At 45.1% G+C, this 25,427-nt stretch overlaps 1 protein-coding gene across 1 annotated transcript in view; it reads right to left on the bottom strand.

Annotated features, from left to right (window-relative positions):
• MNAT1 (MNAT1 component of CDK activating kinase) overlaps window positions 1-25,427 on the bottom strand; it is a 136,544-nt gene that overhangs the window by 71,793 nt on the left and 39,324 nt on the right. Inside the window, exons 2-4 of the mRNA XM_070931620.1 lie at window positions 12,990-13,142; window positions 10,923-10,996; window positions 432-535 (exon numbers count right to left, since the gene is read on the bottom strand). Of these exons, the coding sequence (XP_070787721.1) occupies window positions 432-535; window positions 10,923-10,996; window positions 12,990-13,142 (331 nt within the window). The remainder of the gene's footprint in view (window positions 1-431; window positions 536-10,922; window positions 10,997-12,989; window positions 13,143-25,427) is intronic.

Genomic DNA, 25,427 nt, shown 5'->3' on the forward strand with positions numbered 1-25,427 from the left:
CTTCATTCCAATAAGTCATTTCGTGAGCCCTCCTTTTCAGACTAACAAGATAAAGGTACCAGGCTAAAGGCTAAATCTCATTCTCAAACACTCAAAACTAACAACAGAAATATGTCCAAATGATCGGCACCTCCTTTACTTGTTCAATTAAGGATTAGATTGCATCCACGTTTCAAGCAAAGCTGGGAAGAGAAACCAAATATACTTATGTCTTCCCTGTATGTCATGAACACCTCGGCCTATTTTCCCTGAAGGTTTATTGAAATGACAATGCAGATATCTATATCCTATATCCTAAAGTCACTAGATAAAGGAACTCCAAAAAAATGGATGAGCAGATGGAACAGATGCATTTAAATATTTTGCCATTAATTACTTTGTTTCAATTAATTCAGGGGGAAAATGACACAAGTAAGCCCTACACAACTTACCAATTTGATCTTATTTTTATGAATAACTTCTTTGTTTTCTTTCTGGTATATTTCCATTTTCTTTCTTGTGCTTTCTACATCCACATTGTTGGTGAGGTTGAATACTGGATCAACATTGATTAAAAAACAATGGAGAAGGGAAGGGAAAGGAAGGGGAAGGGAGGACAGCTATATATCAGTAAACATTAAAAGCATTGCCTTTGTTCCAAGAATAATATTTCCTAAAATATTCCTATCTTTAAAATAATAGTTACTGGTAGAAATTTTGGAATAAGCTTCTTCTAAAAATTGGTGATGAAATTATCACCTTCTATATTCACACACTTTTATTTAAATTTTGTTTTATCCTCAGTTGTTCCATAATTCCATCAAGTAACAGCCTACTTGTTGTAGTCACTGCTGAAAAGATAGTCACAGGATTATACTAACTGTGAAAAATGCAAAATTCAAGCATTCTCATATGTTAATTCAACTGTACAGGAAAAGAAGCAAGTATCTGGAAATGCGATGAATTCTTCAACAATACGGATGTCAAAGTCTAGATATGATTGTAATTTTTCCCCCATTATGCTTCTTATATAATGCTACATTACTGATTTTTGGCTCAACCATACTTGGGATTCTTGGTAAAGTTCTAGACACTGCTCAATTCTCATAAGAATATTGGGAAGCTAGAAAGGATGCAGAAAATAGTTGAGGTATAACCGTGTCTAGAACTGACCCTGGGGTCAGAATAAGGCAGCCACTTCTGATAGTCGAAGTTTAGAATAAAAAAGGCAGAAAATTGTTACAGTTCAGTGAAAAGGTGTTTGTTTCATTTTGAATTTTGGATTTTGGCATAAATCAAAAGAAGAATGGAATGGAAGGAATAAAATTTACTCTATTTCATTATTTCATAAACAAAATAATCCAACATGTGAAAAATATAGAAAAGGATCGTTGGTCTTACCTGATACATTCCTTCTCGTTGAGTGGAGACAGCAGCCAGCGTGGGTAGTGCCCATCCAATCAGCTTGAAGGACTGAGCCTGCCAATTATTTTTAGTCCCGCCTCTGTTGCCGGGCAGGCCAGCTTTGGCGAAGACTGGAAGACAGACTCGGTGTGTGGGACAAAGAAGAAACCAAAGACAGAAAGAGAGAAAAAAATGCCGAGTCCAGCTTGAAGAAGAAAAAAGGGGAGGGTCTGGCTGCTGTCTCCACTCAACGAGAAGGAACGTATCAGGTAAGACCAACGATCCTTCTCCATTGAGAATGGAGACAGCAGCCAGCGTGGGACATACCCAAGTTCACTGTCCCTATGTTAGGGGGGGATCACGCTGGACCGCATTGTCCTCTCCGGCAACCACTCTTTGCAGAACCCGGCGACCAAACGAGGCTTCGGCTGACGCAAACTGGTCGAGTTTGTAGTGTCTGATGAAGGGGCTAGGAGAAGTCCACGTGGCCGCCCTACAAATTTCCAGCAAAGAAGCCTGTGTAGCCCAAGCTGCCGTCGTAGCTGCGCTGCGGGTGGAGTGAGCTGTCAAACCTGAAGGTCGCGGAAGGGATCTAACATCATAGGCTGTGGCGATAGTTTGGCGAATCCAACGACCGATGGTTGAAGACGAGACCTTACTGCCCTGAGAAGTAGGTAAGAAGGACACAAAAAGAGACTCCGAACGACGGAAGGGAGCCGTCCTCTTCAGGTAAATCTGCAGTGCCCGCCGGACATCAAGGGAGTGCCAACGACGTTCCCGAGGATGAGAGGGCCGGGGGCAGAAATTTGGCAGGACCAGTTCCTGGGCACCGTGGAAAACAGAGTTGACCTTCAGCACGAACGTCGGGTCCAAACGGAGTACCACTCAGTCTGCGTGGAAAACACAAAGGTCTGAACGAGTAGACAAGGCCGCGAGCTCAGATATGCAGCGAGCCGAAGTGATGGCCACCAGGAAGGCAACCTTGCAGGTGAGAAGTCTGAGACTGGTAGTCCGAAGAGGCTCGTACGGGGAACACGTAAGAGACTGTAGGACCAGAGAAAGATCCCAGGTCGGGTAGCGATGCAGAACCGGAGGGCACAAGTTTTTTGCTCCCCGGAGGAAACGCCAGATCAAAGGGTGGTGAGCCAGAGACAACAAGGAGCCGCAGGTAAGTACTGAAGATAAAGCTGCAATGTGTCGGCGGTGCCCTTCTGTAAAAACATCAGAATATGAATAATAGACGGTTGTAGAGGCGAAGCACCGATCTGACCACACCAGTTGTAGAAACTCCGCCAGGTGGCAGAGTAAATGCGTTCCGTAGAAGGCCGTCGGGAGGATAGCAAGGTATGCACAACATCTGCCGGAACTTGTACTTCCTTCAAAGAGCACCGCTCAATCTCCAAGCGGTTAGATTGAGCCAGGCCGGGTCCGGGTGCTTCAGGGCGCCTTGCGAGAGAATATTGTCCGAGAGAGGAATGCGCCACGATGGGGTCACCGATAGGGACACGAGGTCCGCAAACCAGGGTCTCCGAGGCCAATGAGGTGCCACAAGGATCACTTCTGCTCGCTCGGATAGAATCTTGCGTACGACCCTGGGAAGGAGAGCCGTCGGGGGAAATGCGTACAGAAGGCCCGGCGGCCATGGAGTTCGAAGAGCGTCGACGCCGGCTGCTCGAGGATGAGGGTATCGCGAGAAGAACAGCGGAAGTTGGGAGTTCTCGTGAGTCGCGAACAGGTCGATCACAGGACGGCCGAAGCGAAGAGACAGCTCCTGGAAGAGGAGCGGAAGGAGACGCCATTCCGCATTGTCTATCTGACGGCGACTCAGCCAATCCGCTTGAACATTCTGAACTCCGGAGATGTGTTCCGCCCGAAGGGAGCACAGATGACGCTCTGACCAGATACCCAACGCGACTGCCAGGGTCAGAAGAGACTTCGATCTGGTGCCCCCCAGTTTGTTCAAATGAGCCTTTGCGGCGACATTGTCCGTGAGGACGAGGACGTGGGCTCCGGAGACCAGACTGCGGAACGACTTTAGAGCTAGGAAGACAGCCTTCAGTTCCAGCCAATTGATGGGATGCCGAGCTTCCGAGGGAGACCAAGTCCCTTGAGCCAGTTGACCTTGGCAATGGGCTCCCCAGCCCAGGAGACTGGCATCTGTCGTCACCACCACCCTCGTGGGCTCGAGGAAGAAGCAACCTGCCGAGAGAGCGGGGGAGCGCCACCACCGAAGGGATCTTCGCACCGCAGACGGAAGAGGGATCGGCTTCGATGAAGTGCCTCTGCCAGCCTTCTGCAAGGGCAAGAGAAACCATTGGAGTTCCCTGGCGTGAAGTTGAGCCCAGGGAACAATAGCTATCGCCGATATCATCTTACCTAAGAGTTGAGATAAGACATAGGGGGAAACCACCCGACTCCCCTCAACCCGGGAAATCAACTGTCTCAGACTAGCTTGTCTGTTGGGAGAAAGAAAAACTTTGCCCTGAACAGAGTCAATCAGGGCACCCAAGTGCACTAATTTAGTGGAGGGATAGAGATGGCTCTTCTCCAAATTAACAGAGAAGCCGTGAGCTGCCAGGGTCTCAACCGTCAGACTAATATCTAAAGCAGCTTGCTGTACAGAAGAAGACAATAACAAAATATCATCTAAATAACAGAGGAGACGGACTGAACGAAGACGGAGCTGAGCCGCCAAGGCAGCCAACACCTTCGTAAAGGTGCGGGGGGCCGAAGAAAGGCCAAATGGAAGAGCCCTATATTGGTAGTGAGCTCCGTCATAACAAAACCTCAAAAAATGTCTATGGGAAGGGAGGATAGGGATATGAAGGTAGGCCTCGGTTAGATCAATGGAAGAGAGGAGATCGCCCCTCCGAACACCGTCCAGAATAGATTTTAATGATTGCATTTTAAATTTTCGGTACACAACGTATCTGTTTAAACGTTTGAGGTCCAGAATGGGACGCCACCCCCCCGATGATTTAGGAACTAGAAACACCCTTGAATAGAATCCCGAACCCTCCTGACCGGAAGGTACAGGTTGGATAGCCCTGATAGTCAGGAGATGCTGAACCGATGAATCCATAAGGGACTTCTTGACTGGATTACGAGAAATCGGGCAGCAGACAAAGGTGTGAGGGGGGGGGCAACAAATTCAATGGCCAACCCAGATTTTAAGGTGGCGTGGACCCACTTGTCTGAGGTGGATTCTTCCCAGACAGCGGCAAAGAGACCCAACCTACTGCCAATGGGAGGATCCAAAGAGCAATCAGCGACGGCGACGGGAGAAACGACCTCCTCCCCCTCGAAAGGGCCGCTTAAAGTTAAAGGGACGACCTCTGAATGATCTATCGGAGGAACCCCGCTGCCTACTGAAAGACCCATCTCTCCTAAATGTGGGAAAGGGAGAAGAAGAGGAGGACCCCCCATCCGCACCTCTGGAGTAAGAACGAGAGGGGTAAGGTGAAAAACGGGGCGCTCCTCTCCGGAAAACAGCAGCTAAGACCTTCTTCTTGTCCCTGGTTTCTGTGAGGAAAGGATCTAAAGCATCCCCGAAAAGCTTCGTGCCCTTAAAGGGAACCGAAGCCAATCGCCACTTATGTCTGGCATCTGCCTGCCAGTGACGGAGATACAACAAACGCCGAGCTGTGACCGCCAAAGCCAGAGATTTCGCGGAAAGCCTGGCAGCGTGTAGAGTGGAGTCGGCTGAAAATTGTACGGCGGCTACGATTTTATTCAGGTCTTGTCTGATACAAGTATCTCCTGGGGCTAGCTTTTCTTGTAACTGACGCAACCAAAGCAACGTAGTTCGATTAAAGAAGGATGCTGTAGTGGTAGCTTTAATCGCCCAGGAGGAGCTTTGAAAGGCCTTTTGAAGAACTTGATCAGATCTGCGTTCATCAGGACGGAAACCTTCGTCCGGCTCGCCCGGAACATTGGAGTTAGGAAGAAGAGCTGCAATTGGGGCATCCACTGAAGGGATTTGAAGAAGAGTCTCCAGATCCGAGGATACTTGAAAGTTTCTTTTGTCATTAGCCGAAGGAAGGGGAGCAGAAGCCGGAGATTCCCACTGGTGTTTAACGACATCCAGAAAGAGAGGAGGAGTAGGGACGGATGTTATAGGCCTAGCTGGTTCCGCGAACATCGGGTCCAAAGATCCAGAGGAAGACGAAGGGGGTACCGGATCCGCATTTGGAGAGGATAAACGAGCCGTATTAACAGCTTTGAAGAGCAATGATTTGAACAAGGCTTGAGGGAAGAGACCTGTGAAAGTCGGCTGATCTGGGGGAAGGTTCTCATCCTCCGACAGGTCAGAATCAGGGTCTCTTTCGTCGATGCAGGCTGAAGGATGACTGTAATGGGAAGAAGTAGGAGAAGCGGAGCAAACTGAATGAGAACATCCTTCCTCACTGCGGCCCGCCGAACAGGGGGAAACCTCTCTCACCGATCCATGTCGACTAGAAAAACCCGAACGGGAGGCCAAGGACTTTTGAACCGCCGCCTCGATCATTTGCTGCAGCTGATCTGGGAGAATGGAAGGATCCAAGGAGCGGGCAGGCACAGGGTCAGATGAAGGAGCCTCCTGTACTCTTGCTGGATCAGGCACCGGTTGTTGAGAAACTGCGTCAGGGCCCCACAAATTTTCCTCGGAAATAGTTACTGGACAATCTTGCAGGGAAAGCTGGTCAGGAGAAGGCGAATGAACGGCGACTGGAGGTGGATTAGAAGAGGCAGGAGGTTGAAGAGTGGGCGGAGGCAGCTGGGCAGATGCCTTGTCACATAACCTGGTCAAAACTTTGTCTCTACGTTTTTCCGCCTTGGAAGAAGAGGATGACACATCATGTGTGGAAGACTTGCGATGGGAACGTGAGGATTGAGAAGTTCTGGAATGGGACCTGGAATCTTCCATGGCAGAATGCTGGGTAACAGACATGGAGTCTGATTGGCCAACTTCACCTGCACTGGCCTTACGGCCGTGCTTAAATTTGGAAAGGGCCTTAGGCATGTCAGAAAAAAAGGGGATTTTAAGATAAGATCCCACACGCCAGATTACGCTTTGATAATTATACTTTGATGTGTCAGAAGGGAGCGAGAGGAACTCCACAATAAGGGGCTAGATTGACAAATCTATTTGGTAAATCAAATAGGCTCAATAGGGAGCGTAAAAAACTCCACAAACAACAAGCGTGATAGAAGAAGGCCCAATAAATTGCTAAAGTGTTGCTGAGAGGAAACACTCAAACTATCAGACAAACAGGCAGATTAAGGCCACCGTCTTGTGGCTTGTGTAAAGTAAAGGGGAGGGGGCACGAAGCTCCACTAGAGTCCAATGATGAGCAGCGTATAAAGGATTGATTACTGCCTCAGGAGAAGGGGGCGAAAAGCTCCACAATGAGAATAATATGCTGTACAAGGATAAGGGCCACTGCAGCACAGAACAGGGGCGCAAAGCTCCGCAGTTGCAATTGTTTTGCCTGCAACGTATCTGAAACAATTTTAGTAGTCTGCAGAGATCGGCAGCTAAACAGTTAAAGCGGTGAGTATAAGCAGGCCGCAGTAGTGGAGATGCAAGGTTTCGAGGCTCCTCACTTAAATAACCAGCCTGCAGCACTTTAAGCCAATTTTAAACAGTTCAGGTGAACGGCTGCGAGAGAAACGCTTTGAGAGGAGATAGCCCCCAGCCGAGAAGAATTGAAAACGGGGAGGGCAGGCTGCAGGAAACAGCGATTTCCTCAACGGCGGGAAAACAAGGGGAGTCCAAAATGGCCGGCGCGGCTGCAACGCACCCTCCGAACTGCCGAAATTAAGGGGAAATCGAAACTTGGCCAAACGGAGAAGACGAAGGCAGTTCAAGCCAGGGAGAATGTCCCTCGAAGCTCAGACGACAATAAAACTCCCTGGGAAGGAAAAAGGCGAGGGGATCCCCACGCCCCTGGCAGAGCCAGGGGAAAACGAGGTTAAATGAGGGACTAGGCAACTCACGAATTCGATGTCAAAACAGTCCAAGGTCAGCCGGAGTAATCAATTGGAGTCCAAATAGAAGAGATAGAGCACAGTCACACAATCCAAATTCAATAAACCAGAAAACCAAACACCAGAGATATGATTAAAGGAATTTAAGCTAGAGAGCAGTCCCACACACCAGCCAGCGCTGAAGGACTGAGCCAAAAGCTGGCCTGCCCGGCAACAGAGGCGGGACTAAAAATAATTGGCAGGCTCAGTCCTTCAAGCTGATTGGATGGGCACTACCCACGCTGGCTGCTGTCTCCACTCTCAATGGAGAAGCACTTGTCCACTAGATTCTATAATGGGTTGTATCAACTTTCATAATAATAACCACCTTCTCCTGTGTGGTTCTAGTCCATCTTCAGTCATGAAAACTCACGGGGTAACTTTGGCCTTAAATAATCTCTTTCACAAAAATAAGATTTTGTGGAAGGGGGAAAAAAAGAGTAGAACTTGTGCCGCTCTCAGACACATGCACATAACCAAATAAAAATACTACTAATATAACAACTTCCTATAACTGGTGAGCAATATTATAGTTACCTAGAAATGGAAAAATAAGGCACAAAATAGAATGGAGTGAATGAATGAATACTATCAATTAACTTTTTATCAGGGAACAGCATCTATGGAATGTCCTCAGTGGCAATTAAAATAACTAGCTTTGAATACCCATGTGGCACCTACTCACAACTTAGCATCTCCAGTTAGACTAGGACTGCAATTCCCAGAATGCCCATTTGCCAACCTGGGAGAGAATATAATGATCGTGAGGGCCCATTTATTACTCTGTTTCAGGAAACAAATTTATCAGATTAGCATTAGTACAGATGGCTGTTATGCAGACAACTTAGAAAAGTCTTTCTTATGTGAGCACAACATACATTTGCAAATAAATCTGTCTTAGAAGAAAAAGGAGATAGACAAGTGTACTTTTGTCCATCTCGCTCTCATTCTTTTACATATTGGCCTGCCTTTAAGATGTTAAGATATACAGCACAAAGCACATTGTTTTTAATACCACTTTCATATCCGAAAGAAACTCAAAAATCAAACAAAGAAAATTCCAATTTAACTGGTAAGGCTGTGGGCATGAGATAGATGTGTATGCATGCATTCAAAATCACACAGCACAATAACTAGTCGAATTTCTAGTACTGGAGAGTGGGGGGGAATCAATTCAGCTGCGGCACAAATCTCCAACCACAGAGCTGGGTACTCAGGCCCATCTACCTCACTCAGTGTGCTACCTCACCAGGAGAGGGAGCTGCTGGTCTTTTGTTCAAGCTGTTTGGCACCACTGGCTCCAGAAATGGCCAGAAAAACCTACCGCTTGTCACCCACCAAGACTGGATGACAAAAAAAATAATTGGACTTCAACTCTCTCTGCTCTTCAGAATTGGAATAACTTAACTTTTGATCAAAATGACATTTGTACTTGCTTTTTGCTAATTGGTGGGTTAGCTCACCTTCCTGCCTGATCATACCTGATATCAGCTTTGTTTCACCTATGTCAGCTTCCTTGTCCAATAATGATCAGTAAATGCTTGCTTGCTTGCTTGCTTGCTTGCTTGCTTGCTTGCTTGTTTATTTATTTATTTATTTATTTATTTATTTATTTATTTATTTATTTATTTATTTATTTATTATTATTTATTTATTTATTTAAATGTATATGCCACCCATCTAGCCTGGAAGTGACGCTAAGAAGCTTACAATCATTAAGAACAACAGAAATATTAAAAATTAAAACAATAAATAACATTAGTTTAAAATTAGCTTTAGGGAAGGGAAGGAACACAATATGGTGCATAGGAGGGGCGGTGGGGGGAGAAGGTAGGTCTTATCCACTCCATTAACTACCTCCAGAATGGCGCATCCCCATTGGGTCCCAGGCCAGTTGGCAGAACCAGGTCTTCAGGCCTTTTCGGAAGGTCAAAAGAGTGGGTGCAGATTTCACCATGAAGGACATAATGTTCCAAAGGGCAAGAGCCACATTTGAAAAGGCTCTTCCCCCAGACTCCACCAGCTAGAATTCCTTGACCGATGGAGCCTGCAGCATGCCCCTACTGCCAATACAGCTAACCCATCCAACCTGGTAAACCGGATCCATGCTATGAAGAGCCTTAAAGATGATAACCAACACCTTGAATTGGACCCGGAAGCAAACTGGCAACCAGCTCATGCAACAGCAGTGCATGAGCTACCATGGGCTACCATGGGCTACCTTAGGGGCTTCAAGAACTGTTCTCATGGCTGCATCCTGTGCCCACTGCAACATCTGGATATTCTTCAAGGATAGCCTCATGTAGAGTGCATTGCAGTGGTCCAAGCAACACATGACCAGGGTTTGAGCGATTGAGCACAGGAATTTATGACAGCTTGATTATTGTTTGAATACAATAAGAATCAGGACTATTGAAAGTAAAATAAATAACAATGGCACTGCAAGTCACCAACCTTGTCAGATAATTTGTACTCACATTAATTTGCTTACTATCACCCACTTTTGACTTCTTTTTATGATATAGTTAAGAGCAGGGGCAGAAACAGAAAGAGAAAAGTAAACGAGTAAAATTACCACACAAAACCATCAGCAAATGCCCAGAAAGCAAAACAAGAGCTAATAGATCCAGGGGATTTCTTAGAGGGAAAGGTTTGGGGACACACGGCCCCAAAGGTCATGCATATCTCGCCACCTATACTCAGATAACTGCTGTGCAGGGTAAGGAGAAAGGGATTTGATTGAAATATGCAGACTAAAAGCTCACTGGAGTATAGCCATAAATAGAGGAAAGGCATTAAATATTAACAAGACCTCAAAGAGCACATACATCTCTCCCCTATTAACACGCCTTGGTCTTCAATGCAAGAAAGATCCTATTTCCCCACCCAATCCGTTAGGTCAACATTCCCCAATGAGAATGTTGTCTTACAACTGCCATCAAAATGGGACAAGCCCCAAGCCATAGCATCTGTAGGCCTGAAATCCAACAAAGAAGGAGAAAAAAAGAGAGAGATATTTCATCTTGCTCTTTAACTTCTGTCCTTTTGCATTAGCCCCATAAACACATTGCCAAAATGGTACGCAAGGTCAAATGTTTCAAGCCCTCCCGGCTACTGTACTTGAAGCAGCAAAGGATTAGAAGGGGTACATATGGCTACTGTCATGGTGAATAAAGGCAAATGGAAGCAAGATTAAGAACTGAACAATACTCCTTTCCCCTTTTCTTTCAGGGAGTTTTTCTTTTGCAGTCCCAGCAATAACCTACAAAGCATTTTTATAACCACATTTGCAGTATGTGTTTCCCACCATACCACAACCCATCCCTACTATGACTACTAGAAACATTTATTACCCAGATACATCCCTCGAATTGAAGAGCTCTTGATTAAAAATGCAAAGAGAAAGTAATTAGCCAATCATCAAGTGTTCCAATAAAGATCAGTGAAGAGAGGCTCAGCTTTAACGTTCAATGAGGCTGGCAGGAAATAAAAGCATGCAGAGCATCTAATATGCACACATTAGAACTTACCAATTTCTTCCACTTCTTCCAGGAAATCATTGTATTCTGCTAAACTGGGGAAGTCATCCTCTCTTTTATTGTATCTTTGCAAAGAGACATACAAAAAAAAACACCCCACAATAGGATTACATCTGGGCATTCAAAAATATAAACTTCTGACATTTTTTCTTCATCCTTTCTGAGAAGCCAAGCACTCAGATTTTATCTAAACTGATCTTTTCTGAACCTTGAGTGAGTCAGCAGCTAATAAAAATGCTTCCCCAAAGTCAACAGAATAGAGCAATGACAAATGGATAAAGGATCTAAAGAGCTAAGAAAATTATAACCTCAATTAAGTTTGTCATTTTATTTAAAGGTGATATGTCTTGAACAAGATCATATAAGCCTGAGGCCAGGTAGTGTCTCATATTTTTAAACGGTTATGGTAATTTTTATAGCTAAAGAGCAATAAAGGAAAAAAAGTAAAAATACCATTCTTGCTAGTTTTTATGCTTAGAAACCTGGCTGTTTTTGATTAATTCCACGTAATAGCAATAGCACTTAGACTTATATACCACTTCACAGTGCTTTACAGCCCTCTCTAAGTGGTTTACAGAGTCAGCATATTGCCCCCAACAATCTGGGTCCTCATTTTACTAACCTTGGAAGGATGGAAGGCTGAGACAACCTTAAACCAGTGAAAATTGAACTGTTAGCAACTGGCAGAATTAGCCTGCAATACTTTATTCTAACCACTGCGCCACCATGGCTCCTGTGGTTGGACTATCTCATCCCAAAGGGACTGGCACAGGTACTCAAGTCCACAGAGGAAGCTTCAGCCAGGATATTACAGCTGGCAGGGTCCAGGAGAAGAGCCTTCTCTGCTCTTGCTTCTGCCCTTTAGAACAGGTTGCCCTGTGCCAGAGTTTCCAACCATCCTGACTTTCCGCCAGAGAGGCAGTGGAAAGATTAATAACAGATCCCACCTCCCACCTCCTTCCCCATCTTTTAGTTAGGGTTGAGTATTTATATTTTTATAGTATTTTATTTATATTGTGTATAGGTTTTATATAGTTTTATATAGAGCTATGGTGACACCGTTGTTAGAAAGTAGTATTGCAGGCTAACTCTGCCCATAGCTAGGAGTTCGATCCTGAGCGGCACAAGGTTGACTCAGCCTTCCATCCATCTGAGGACGGTAAAATAAGGACCCAGATTGTTGGGGGCAATATGCTGACATTGTAAACTGCTCAAAGAGTGCTGAAAAGTCTAACTGCTATTGCTATTATCCTTTCAATATTATAAAATGCCCAGAGTTACCCTATATTTATGGGATAGATAGATGATAGATAGATAGATAGATAGATAGATAGATAGATAGATAGATAGATAGATAGATAGATAGATAGATAGATAGATTTTTCATAAAACTGTTCAGAAAAAAACAAAAGTGCTGAGATGGTGGATAATATCATGGCACTTTACATGAAGGACAAGTTTTTGTACCAAGGAACCTATCATCTAAGTCTGATTAAAAAAAAGGAGGAAGGAAAACATATGAAGAAAGGAGAGCAGACAAATAAAAAGAAAGTGAATTTCCATATATTATTTCTTCTATTAAAAACATTGTGCATATATATGCATTTAAAATTTGCAGATGTATAGTCACACTATATTTATGCCAGTCAAGATGTACAAATTATATTTTAAAAGTGCTATATAAATGCTTGGTAAACAAACATTTAAATATATTCATGTTAACAACCAAGCATTAAAACTCCCAACATATCAGAATTAAGAAAATTTAAGTTTCCTGCCTGAAATATTGAGATATGGAATGATATTTATGCACAAATCATGTGTCTTTGTTACTTTGTTTCTGTGCATTGCTCTGCCCTATTTTGTATTTAAAAAAAGAAAGAAAAATATGAGAAAACAGAAAAAATACTTTCCTGACCAAATATATTGAGATCCAAGGTAAGAATATTTTGTAAATATTTTAAACAAAGCCTTTTCACAAACATAACCAAAATGAATTTGGAAGCACAAACAAAAAAAAGAGGTGGCTTCTCTTAATTGAGGCTTTCTGATACTTACATTTTCAGCACCTTCTTACGGATTTCCACCTCCTTGTCAACAGCTGGATCCTCAAAGAGTTGTACTCTGAAGTTGCTCTTCCGCAAAGGGGTATCACACTCTTGGCAATTCCCAGATCCCCGAACAAACAGCAGCTCCACGCAGCTTTCACAACTGAAAGAGAAAAACCACTTGATGCTAAAAAATAAATAAGTAATAAAATAGACAGGTGGTCCAGTAGCTAGCTTCATATTCATGCTTCCTATTTATATTCAAAGGGGAGGGGGGGAGATAAATCTATGCATGAAAGAAAAGAATAACACATTTTACAGAAGTGAAAGAGTCCAGAGAAACAATAATCCAATTACTTGGTATAAGCAGTGGCTTAAGCATTCATTACAAAAAGATGAAATCAATATGGCTGATGAAAGACTCTCTCCCCTTCTCAAGAACCAGCAAAGGAAAAAATTTTCAGAAAGTGCTTTTTACAATCTCCAGACAGAGCTAGTGACCCAAAGAAAGGGAATTGTAGAAGATGCTCAATTCTACAGTGTTGTAAGCAGAGATGGTTAAAAATTTTATTTCCTTCTCACTGTTAAGTAAGTCAACCCAATTCATACTTCCAGGAGTATTCTCATTCGAGATTTTGTATTTCTCCAAACAATGTGTGGTATATTCTTGATCTAAGCCAGGGCTGTCAAACTCCCAGCCCATGGGTCAAATGGATCATGCGCTGGCCACACCCATGCCCAGTTTAGCAAAGGGGGGAAAAGTTCTTATACGTCACGTGACGCCACCATGACGACTTGAGTTTGACAACCCTGATCTAAACTAAATAAAAACAACAAAATGTGTACTGAAGACTACAATGGGAATAAAAATGTGTATTTTGCTGGAAAAAAATTCATTGTTCCCACCGACACAAATTGAAGTTTTCATGTTTCCCTTAAAAAGAATTTTAGATGTAATGTTGTTGTTTTATTAAAATAGGTGCATTAACCCCTACTAGAGATTTAATATGTTCTTTATTTTTGTTTTTAATCAAAATGGACGTTGTCTTACCTGTACGTCCCTTTTCTGAGTGCTGCGAACACTATCCATGGCTGGGTTAGTTCCTTCAGCTTTGGCAACAACTGAGTGAGAGCTAAACTTCCCTTTCCTGTGGTTTAGCCACACCCACAATCCCATGATTCCCCAGTCTGATACGAAGGCGAAGCAACACTGCCAACTAAGAGGTAGAACCAATAACTTTATTAACAGCATAACCAGCAACAATAATAAGAGGGGAACGGTGAACTGGAAACGAAATAACACAAGCAGGCAGCTACAAGGGAGGGAGGGATAGTGTTCGCAGCACTCAGAAAAGGGACATTCAGGTAAGACAACGTCCATTTTCCTGAGGGCTGCTCCCACTATCCACGGCTGGGATATACCCAAGCTTAACCTCAAGGGTGAGAGGCTGCCTGCCCTCCATAGTCCCCGTCCGGTACAACTCTTTGGAGTACCCGACGACCAAAGGATGCCTCCACCAAGGCATAGGCGTCTATCCTGTAATGACGAATGAACGGAGAGAACGACGACCAGGTCGCTGCCCTGCAAATGTCCTCCACCGAGGCCTGTGTCACACAGGCCGCTGTGGTGGCTGTGCTACAAGTGGAGTGAGGCAGAATCCTGCCCAGTAACGGTTTGGAGTTCAAGTCATACACCATAGTGATGCAGGCTTTGATCCAACGGCCCACCGTGGAAGCGGAGATCTTCAAGCCCATCAAGGCCGGGTTGAACGAGACAAGGAGTGCCTCCGTTCATCGAAATGAGGCAGTGCGATGGATGTAACATCGAAGGGCTTGCCATACGTCGAGGGTGTGACATTCCTTCTCCCGGTGATCGCGAGGCGACGGGCAAAAGTCCGGTAAAACGAGTTCCTGAGTTCGTGAAACCGCAAGTTCACCTTAGGAATGAAGGAGGGGTCTAGGAGTAGAATCACCGTACTTTCCATAAAAATGCATAGGTCTTTTCTAGTAGACAGGGCCGCCAATTCAGAGAACCTCCTGGCGGAGGTGATAGCTAGGAGGAAGGCCACCTTAAAGGACAGGTACTTCAGTGCCACGGACCGCAGAGGTTCGAAGGGGGGGCCCATTAGGGCTCTCAGTACTAAGGGAAGATCCCATGTCGGGTAACGGTGCACAGCCGCAGGTCGTAAGTTCCCCGCACCCTGTAGGAAACCCCTGATTAGCGGGTGGTGTGAGATTGATTGGTAAGGAGGGCAACTGACCACCATTGACAGTGCCGCCGTCTGCCGTCGCAATGTAGCCGGAGTCAAACCTTTGTCTAGGCCTGCCTGCAGGAATTCGAGGATGTTGTGAACAGCTGCCGAAGTCAGGTCCACATGATGTATCGAGTACCAGATGCAAAACGCTCGCCATGAAGCCTCGTAGATGCGAGCCGTTGAGGGTCGTCTCGCCGCTTGAATGGTCCCAATGACCTTATCTGACAGGTTGTCTTTCTTCAGCCTGACCCGTTCAAATGCCAGACGGCCAACTGGAGCCACTGAGGCTCTGGATGACAGACCACCCCTTGGCACAGAGCTATCTGGTGTGGGGGTATCACCCACGGTTGTTCCACGGATAATGTCACGAGGTCAGAGTACCATGGTCTTCGAGGCCAATTGGGAGCCACTAGAAGCAAGTCGGCTTTTTCCGAACGACGCGCGGTAGCAGTAGAATTGGTGGGAAGGCGTACAGGAGGCCTCTGGGCCACTTGCAGTTTAGGGCATCGTGATCCTCCACCTGAGGGGATGGATAGCGAGACACAAAGCGAGGCAGTTGTGTGTTGGTCGGTGTTGTAAAGAGATCCAGCAACGGCGTCCCGAAACAAGCAGCGAGCTCCTGAAACAAGCGGGGGTGGAGCTGCCACTCCGCTGGGTCTATCTGTTCCCTGCTGAGCCAATCTGCCCTGACATTGGCCGACCCCGAGATGTGATCCGCCTTTATCGATAGCAGGTGTTTCTCTGCCCAGCTGAATAGGGCCTCTGACTCGAACATCAGGGCCCGAGACCTTGTCCCCCCCTCTCTGTTTACGTGAGCCTTGGCTGAGATATTGTCCGTGAGGATCAAGATGTGCCGATCCACTACCGTCTCCCGAAATTGTAGTAAGGCCAATCTGATCGCCCGTAGCTCTAGGAGATTGATGCTGCTGCATTTCTCACATGGCGACCACCTCCCCTGTGCTACCAAGTTGTGCAGGTGCGTCCCCCCATCCTTGGAGGCTTGCGTCGGAGGTGAGGACCAGTCTGTCCGGTTCCAGGAAGTCGCAGCCCTTGCGTAGAGCGGGAGACATCCACCAGTTGAGGGATAGACGAACCTGGGGTGGCAGGAACACTTCATGTTTCGAGTTCGACTTGCCCGTCCGTTGGAAGGGGAGCAGGAACCATTGCAGGGGGCAAGAGTGTCTGCGTGCCCACGGTACGATGTTGAAGCTGGATACCATCTTCCCAAGTAGGCACGATAACTGAAGCAAGTCCTGCATGCTCCGAATTCTTTCCGGGGATAGGAACACCCAGTAAAACCACCCGGTTTTACTGAGTCTATCACCGCCCCCAGGTGAAGCAACCGGGTGGACGGTACCAGTTGGCTTTTTTGAAAGTTGATCGTGAAGCCATGGTTCTGGAAGGCCTTCAGTACGAGGTCCATGTCCCTGACTGCCTGGTTCCGAGATGACGAGGGGACCAGAATATCATCAAGGTAACAGAGAATCCGAACCCGGAGTGGCCTGAGGGTTGCCGCTACCACCGCTACTAGCTTGGTGAAGGTGCGGGGTGCTGACGAAAGACTAAAGGGCATCGCGTAATATTGGAAGTGCCAGCCCGTGTATTCGAACCTCAGGTACTGCTGGTGGTCTGGATTGATGGGTACATGTAAGTAAGCTTCCCTGAGGTCGACTGATTGGAGCAGGTCTCTCTGTCTCACGCCAGCCAGAATCGACTGGAGGGAGTGCATTTTGAACCTGTGGTACCTGACTGCTAAATTCAGATGCTTCAAGTTTAGGATGCCCCTCCAACCTCCCGAGGTCTTGGGTACCAGGAAGAGGACCGAGTAGTAGGCGCAACTGTGTTGGCTCTGAGGCACTGGTTCTATCGCTCTGATGCTTAAGAGATGTGCGATCTCCTGGATCATCAGTAGGTTGAGTTCTTGTGAAGACGGAATCGGGCATCGCAGAAATCGACTGGGAGGACGTCTGATAAATTCTATGGAGAGTCCAAATGAGGTCGTGCGCTGCACCCACGAGTCCTCAGTTGACTGGGCCCATTGTTGTGCGAAGAGGCTGAGTCTCCCGCCGATGGGGCCCGAGACCTGGGCGTCACTTGCCCCTCTGGGGTGTTTTGAACCCGGCTCCTCTACATGGTCACTTGGCTTGCTGGTTGCGACCTCAGTTGCGGAACTGCTGTCTATCTTGATACCGGTCCCCACCATGGAACTGGGCACACTGAGAGGACCCACCGGGCCCTGAGTTAGCCCGAAAGGGCTGTCATTGGGAGTAAGGGACGTAATGCCGCTCCAGCCATCGGTGCGAGGATTGCATCACTTTCCTCTTGTCCTTGTCCTCAACCAGGACAGGGTCTAATGCTGGTCCGAATAGGTCCGGCGTTTTGTAGGGTGCTGCCACCAGCTTCCATTTGGCCTTGAGATCCGCTTTCCAGTGACGTAGCCAGAATAGTCTCCTAGTCGTAACCGTGTAAGCGAGGGCCCTCGAAGCAAATTTTGCAGAATTCAAGGAGGCATCAGCTGAGTATTCGGTGGCTGCGATGATTTTATTGATGTCCTGGTGCAGCCTAGTATCCTCAGGAGGAAGTCTCTCCTGTAGTTGACGAAGCCAGATTAGCACTGCTCGGTTGAAGAAGGAGGTCGCTGTCGCCGATCTGATGGCCCACGCCACTGCCTGCTGCGACTTGCAAAAGGCCAATTCCGTCCGTTTTTCCTCCGCTTAATCTGAATCCTCCGAGGAGACTGTCTGGTCTTGAGATGTTCGAGGCTGAGACTGTACTTGCTCTTGAGCCTCCTGGCCAGCCAATGGTTGATAGTGAAGCTGCGTGGCTTGCTGAATATCTCATCTGATAATGCAGATGAGAACATGGCTTGAAAGTCCAGTTGAGGAGCCTGTAAAGGCCCCTCTGGGGCTCGGAGGCCCGCCGCCGTTGGAGTAAACGTTGCTTCCGCCATGCGCCGCTGGGGCATGGATAGACCCACCAGCGATACATCCAGCATCGAATGAGATACCCCTTTTGACCTCAGTAACAAGTGTGTAGGTCCCGTTGTGTCAAGGGGTGGCTGGCCCAGGCAAGGGAGACCCAGATCTTCTGTCCCGGTTTCTGTCTCCCCTTGTGTGGGAGGAGTTAACTTAGAACAGCCACTGCCTGAGGGCAGGGAGCATGCCGCTGCCTTCTGCGCCTTAGTGAACTGGCGCTCTAGGGTTTTGTGGCGCCTTGATACGTCCCTGTCTTGCACATTTTATTTTATTTATTTATTTTATTTTATTAAATTTCTATACCGCCCTTCTCCCGAAGGACTCAGGGCGGTGAACAGCCACAAGATAAAACACATAAATACAAAAATTTAAAATAAATTAAAAACGAATTAAATAATTTGGCTGAATTTAAATTACCCCGTAATTTAAAACAAATTAAAATTTACATTTAAAAAAGGGGAGAAGATTTAGGCCAGGCCAGCTTGATGAAATAAAAAAGTCTTAAGCGCGCGACGGAAGGTGCGCAGATCCAGGATCTTCCGTATCTCCGGGGGGAGCTCGTTCCAGATCGTAGGTGCCCCCACAGAGAAGGCTCTCCCCCTAGGGGCCGCCAGTCAACATTGTTTGGCCGACGGCACCCGGAGGAGCCCCTCTCTATGGGAGCCTCCGAGTGCACCTCAAGGGGAGCCCCATGTAGAGAGTGTTACAATAGTCCAGACGAGAGGTGACGAGGGCATGAGTGACTGTGTGAAGAGAGTCCCGATCTAGAAAGGGACGCAACTGGCGGATCAGGCGAACCTGATGAAAAATCCTCCCGGTCACGGCCGTCAAGTGCACATGTGGCCCCTTGTCTGAACTGGGCTTGCGGCTGGAAGACTCAGACCGCTTCCCTGCAGATTTTTTGGTAGATCTGGTTGTCTTGCGGGGAGGGGGGCTCACCTCTGGTTCCAGGTCAGAGGATAGCGGGGAGTCAGCCATGACTGTTAAATGGGCTGGTAACAGGGAGCGAACAAGAAAGAAGGCCCAATTACCTGTAATTAACCAGGTGTCTGCCCAGCTGATCTGATTGGGCAGGCAATGGTCGCTAAGGCTGAGCCCGCTAATCCCTGCCAGTCTCTTCAATAATGGCTGCCCTCTAGGCCAGGTATTGGGGTGCTTTTCCACTCTCCAAAACCCCGTAGCCAGTGTAAGGGCGCTCTCGCAGCTCGCAGGGGCAGGCTGAGGCCTGAGAAGAGAGCTGGCCGTTCCGGAGTGCTCAAAATGGCGGCGCCCTTTGGCGTGAATTTCAAAATGGCGGGCGTAGCCTCGAGGACTCACACTGGCGGCCCAAGGGTCCGACCAGATGCCTTGCTGCCCTGGCGGCTGGTGACTCTCGCTTCCGCAGCCCACTGTCCCGCTGCGCGATTGAAGTCAGAACAGGGCCGGTGCCCTGTTAGTCACCTTCCCGGCGCGGCTCCCCTGCTGCCAATGGCGCTCGATCCTCCGAAGCCACCTGGTTTAGAAACTACAAAGCCGCGATGGCGGGGGCGGCCGCTAAGTTCAGCACACCCTCCACGATGTAATTATCGAAGCTGGACCCGCCCCGAAGGGATCAGAGACCGGCTGCTGTGGATCCTTGAAGCGTGGATGCGTGGGTGGCCCGGAGCCCCCGGCGCGCCTCACAGCTGATAGGTAAAAGCGGGAAATTCGAAAGTCAAGAAAAAAAGGCTCCTTTTCCTACCGCAAGCAAAAAGTAATCAAAAATAACCAGAAGACCTACCCGGATCCAATGGAAAGGGAAGAAATTGGAAAAAATTTCCTCTAGCTCTAAGATTCACTTCAGTGTTTGCCAGCAACTGAGTGAAGACTGGGGAATCATGGGATTGTCGGTGTGGCTAAGCCACAGGAAAGGGAAGTTTAGCTCTCACTCAGTTGTTGCCAAAGCTGAAGGAACTAACCCAGCCATGGATAGTGGGAGCAGCGCTCAGGAAAAATGTGCTTTCATATTTCAGCAGCACAAGATCATTGTCTTTGGAAGTCACACAGAGTAAAATAGTAGGGGCTGCCAGAAGTCCATAGATTTATCTATTCCTGATATAGGGGAAGAAATCGAAGCTGTATAAAACTTTGCAGTGTAAACTGCTCTTTGCTCCCTATTGTAGTCATTCAGTTGCTTCTTTCTTCCAAATCAGTTTTTTATTGCAGTTTCCTCAAAAGTCAATATTCTGGGGTCATTCTGAGTATTATCACCTAAACCTTAAGATTTATTTTACTTTGCAAATCTTGAGGATCATTAATATCTCCTTCATAATTCAGGCGATGACGAGCACAGTTTTACCTGGGGGAAGCATTTCAGTTAGTAAAACCTGAAGTGACAGTGAAAGGGCTATAGCACAAACTCCTCTCACAAAAGGAGAGGTTGTTCTGTCTTCTGGGTAATATATGAAATGGCTTTTTTTAAAAAAAAAAAGTCAAAGATAGGGAGGAAAAAGTCAAAGATAGGGAATGCTCCTCACCTCTGGTCTATAAAATGAAGACATGCACAGCAACAGCTAGTTTTAGAAGGTCACAAGAAAGCTAGTTAAACTAGATTTCAGGAGGAAGCAAAACTCTTGAAATATGTGATTTCAAATACTCAAATCAGTACTGACTAAATCATCATCTACTATTTTGGCCTAGGGAAATGGGAAGAAAAATAACTTGATCCATGAATATCAACATACAGAACTTCCAACAACTTACAGAAACCAATTTGTATACATTATACAAAAGGCTAAATATCGGTAATCAGATGGGAAGGGAGGATAGTGTGATACAGGATTCTAATAAACAACCAGGATTGAAAAGCTAAAATGAGGAAAGCTCAACAATTCATAGGCTCCAGACTTCAGGCCAGCTTTCCCAGCCTGGTGTTCTCCAAATGCTGCATGCTTGGGCTGGAATGGCAGGTTGAGCAAGGCAGCATAAAATAGCAATAGCACTTATTTACCACTTCACAGTGCTTTACAGCCTTTTCTAAGCAGTTTACAGAGTCAGCATATTGTCCCCAACAATTTGGGTCCTCATTTTACCTACCTTGGAAGAATGGAAGGCTGATTTAACTTTGAGCCTGGTGAGAGTTGAACTGCCAAATTGCAGGGAGCCAGCAGTCAGCAGAAACAGCCTGCTGTACTGCACTCTAACCACTGCGCCACCCCAGCTCATAAAATCATCTTGCCAAGTTCAGAATGAGCATAAGTGCATGCTCACAATTTCTTATACAGATAATTTTTAGGAGGAAAAAGAAGCAAAGTTAGGACAAATGCTTGTTCTAAACATGCATAACATCCAAATGGCCAATGCGTATGTGGCAAATTAAAAAAAAATTAACATTCAGAGCATCATCTTTGTTATGTAGAATCAAAGACCAATAATACGTTAAAATATTCATTTTAAAATACACCATTATATGAATGTAAATGCAGCCAGATATATCTAAATAACACATCACCAAAATAGGGGTTTTTTAATAGAAATGTACATTGAGCAAAACTCTACCTTTCCCCAAAAGGGTATGTAAAATCTAAAAAAAAATAAGGTCGAAATAAATGTTAATATCTCTTTCCCATTTAAGCTATGCTCTTCTCTTTAAAGGAAAAATTTGAAACTAGTTATTGCAATTAAAAGCTATGCAAGAAAAAAAAAACTATGCTCGGTAAAACTAATTGGATGTACAGTACATCCAACTTTTTAAAAAGAGATAATAAGCGCTTTGCATAAGTGGTTTATGTAAATTCATCACCACAAGATGACTACAGCAGCAGAAAAGACAATGGGATACATTTCTGTGAGGCTATGGGATACCTCTCTCATGACAGCACTGAGTACCAGCACTGAGTACCAGCACTGAGATCAATAAGGAGCAGAAGGCTGAATATCACTGGCCTCTAAGAAACAGGGTTAAGAATAAGATTTACTTTGGTAAGGTCCAGCAGTGCTTCTTTTATATTGAGAGGTTTTTTTAAATATGCATTAGGTAAAGATACTGTCTTTCTCCAGACCTGGTAACCTCATGGATACATTAGCATTACTTTTTGGGGAACTATATAGAACTAGTTTGCAATTGTCCTCTGATATCTTTGGCTAATCTTCCGATCCTGAAGATGAAACTCGAATACTTTGGCCACCGAATGAGAAGGAAGAACTCACTGGAGAAGAGCCTAATGCTGGGAAAGACTGAGGGCAAAAGAAGAATGAGGACGATAGAGAACGAGGTGGCTGGATGGAGTCACTGAAGCAGTTGGCATGAGCTTAAATGGACTCCAGGGGATGGTAGAGGACAGGAAGGCCTGGAGGAACGTTGTCCATGGGGTTGCGATGGGTCAGACACGACTTCGCGACTAACGACAACAAATCTTCTGCTAAAGACACTATTAGACTAAGTAATTTTCAAATTTGACTGATAAAACAAATTCTTCTACTTGCACTGAATGTTTCAGAACATGATGCAATGAGTTGCAATAAAAAACATGTGTGACATTGAACCACAGTTACTCATACCTGAAAAACCGTGTTATTTATGTACAGCAACAATTTATGTGGTGCTTGCAAGGCCAAAACATCATCAATAGAAATAAATTTTGCTTCCTTTCCTCCCCATCTTTTAGTCTTAGTTGTAATCTATATTTTCATTGTGACTCTTGTGATTTTATGAATTGGTATATATATTTATGGTTTTATTTTGATGTTGTAAGCCACCCAGAGTCACCTTGCAGTGAGATGGACAGCAAACAAATTTAATAAGTAAATAATAAAATAAATTCCAGCCAGAAAGAAGTTATAATACCTATTTTGGCAGGAGAATATAAAAGGAAACAAAGGAGCAAGGAAGTAGCAAATGATAAACATATAAATTTGAACAAATGGAGTGCCACATATTTTAGCTTCTGTCCTAACTGGAATTGAGTTTGTTGTTAGTTGCAAAGTCGTGTCCGACCCATCGCGACCCCATGGACAACGTTCCTCCAGGACTTCCTGTCCTCTACCATCCTCTGGAGTCCATTTAAGGGAAGTGAGTTAGGACATAGCAAACCCAAAAACCTAATAGAAAACACGTGTTTTAGTGAGGAAACAAAAAGAAATGATCTGATGCAGGAATTGAGGGAGTATGGTTTAGTCACCAGAGGACTGACAATATGCGCATGGGGTGAGGAAAGGACTGGAGAAATACACGCCTGTGAGCATGGAATTTATGCAAGATAAAAATTATGTTTCTTTTTTTTCCCTACTGTCTGGTTGAAATGAGTCCTGTCAGAAGTTCATCGCAACCTCTTTCATCCAGACTGCAGGCAACTGCAGACCAGAACAAACAGTCATACCTGCATTGTTGGCAAAACACAGTCTTAAAATGGCAACATGGAAATCTACTGGGACCAATTGAGATCAGTCTTATCTAGAAAAGTTTGTAAATATTTCATTTTTCTGAGCAATAGCTTCCCTAAAAAATCCCATTGGACTAATTTGTGGTTCTAGTCTGTCTGAGGAGGGAGAGCTAATTTGTGCATTTTGCAATGGAATGTTTCTTTCTTATTTTTATTTATTTATTTATTTATATTTCTATACCGCCTTTCTCCCGTAGGACTCAAGGCGGTGTACAGTCAAGAAAAAACACAGATACACAAACATCATAAAATTGCTAATTAAAATTATTATTATAACATAGTTTGGCCCAATTAAATAGAACCCAAAATTAGATAACATTTTAAAATCATTCACATGTTCATATGTTTAGCCCCGCCTGTTGGAACATCAGGGTCTCGAGGGCACGGCGGAAAGCATGGAGATCAGGGATATTTCATATCTCAGGGGGCAGTTCATTCCAAAGGGTTGGAGCCCTCACAGAGAAGGCCCTCCCCCTGGGAGTCGCCAGTCGGCATAATTTGACTGACTGTACCCTGAGTAGTCCCTCCCTGTGAGAACGAACTGGTCGGTGGGAGGCTATTGGTGGCAAAAGACGGTCTCGTAGGTACCCAGGTCCTAAGCCATGGAGCTCTTTAAAGGTGATGACTAACACCTTGAATCTTTCACATGTTACACAATCCAACAAACCAGAAATAATCATTGCAGGTACTGCCTTGTATCTTTTGATACAGTGGCAGTATTCCAGAAAAGAATTTATTGCCTGCAGAGATATGACACCTCATAAGAACTCATATGGGTATTCTGCATATGATAAATAAGAGATCTTATAAGTCTTATAATCCAGCGTATATCCAGGATAGAAAACTGGAAAGGTTCATAATATCTTGTTCTTCAGGGAATGTGAACATACAATACCAACATTTATCCATTTGCACATTGTTATAAGTGTTCACAAAAATTACCTGCTTCCAAAACTAATATTTTACCCATATATGTAGTTTGAGTTATGTATATATACCAGAAAAAATAAGAATGAAAATCAGTAGCACCAAATCTTGGATTTTGGTCATGAGGTTCAAATCTCAACACAACCATGGCATCAAGTTATTTTGTGATGTAATTACTGTTATATCTCAAATTAACCCTCTCATAGGACTGTTTGAGAACACCAAGAAGCATAATGTTACTGCCTCAACTATCTGTAGAATTATAACTAAAACTGAAAATTTCAAGGGGAAAAAGCATTATGATACAATTATAAAACAATACACCATTCTTCATCTACATCAACAATCAGTTGTTACTGCAGGAGAGAATTAGTCAAGTCAATTAAAGACACATAATTGTATTTCCATATATTATTCCATACACAGAGACATCCTATTTGGAATCAGATCCTGATAAATGATATAACAGAAGTAGATGCATCTGTGTCTAGCTAACCACTAAATAAATTCCCCAGATGAAAACGACAAAGATGCTTTGCAAATGATGTCAGGCTCTCATTTTACAACTATGCTACAATACAGAAAAGGAAGAGCCAACTACATAGATTCCCTACCATAACCATCTCGTTTCATTTTTATCTGCCATAGTTGAGATCTTTTGACGAATTAATGTTAGTACTCAAATGCCTACAGATGCTTGAACCAGTCATCATGTAGTGTCAGGAGAGGAAACAAAAGGATGCAACACAGAAGAGCAGAGGCAAAATGCTCATTCCTGTTTCTTCTCACTGGAACATGATCAGATAAGAGAAACAAAGATGCCAGAAGAGCTGGAGACTAAGCATTATGAGAGATGGGGAACTAAGCAAAACTTTGAAATACAAGAATCAAG

Source organism: Pituophis catenifer, unplaced genomic scaffold, assembly GCF_029215685.1.
Source record: "Pituophis catenifer annectens isolate HBS135680 unplaced genomic scaffold, rPitCat1.0.hap2 SCAF_1, whole genome shotgun sequence".
Lineage (NCBI taxonomy): Eukaryota > Metazoa > Chordata > Lepidosauria > Squamata > Colubridae > Pituophis > Pituophis catenifer.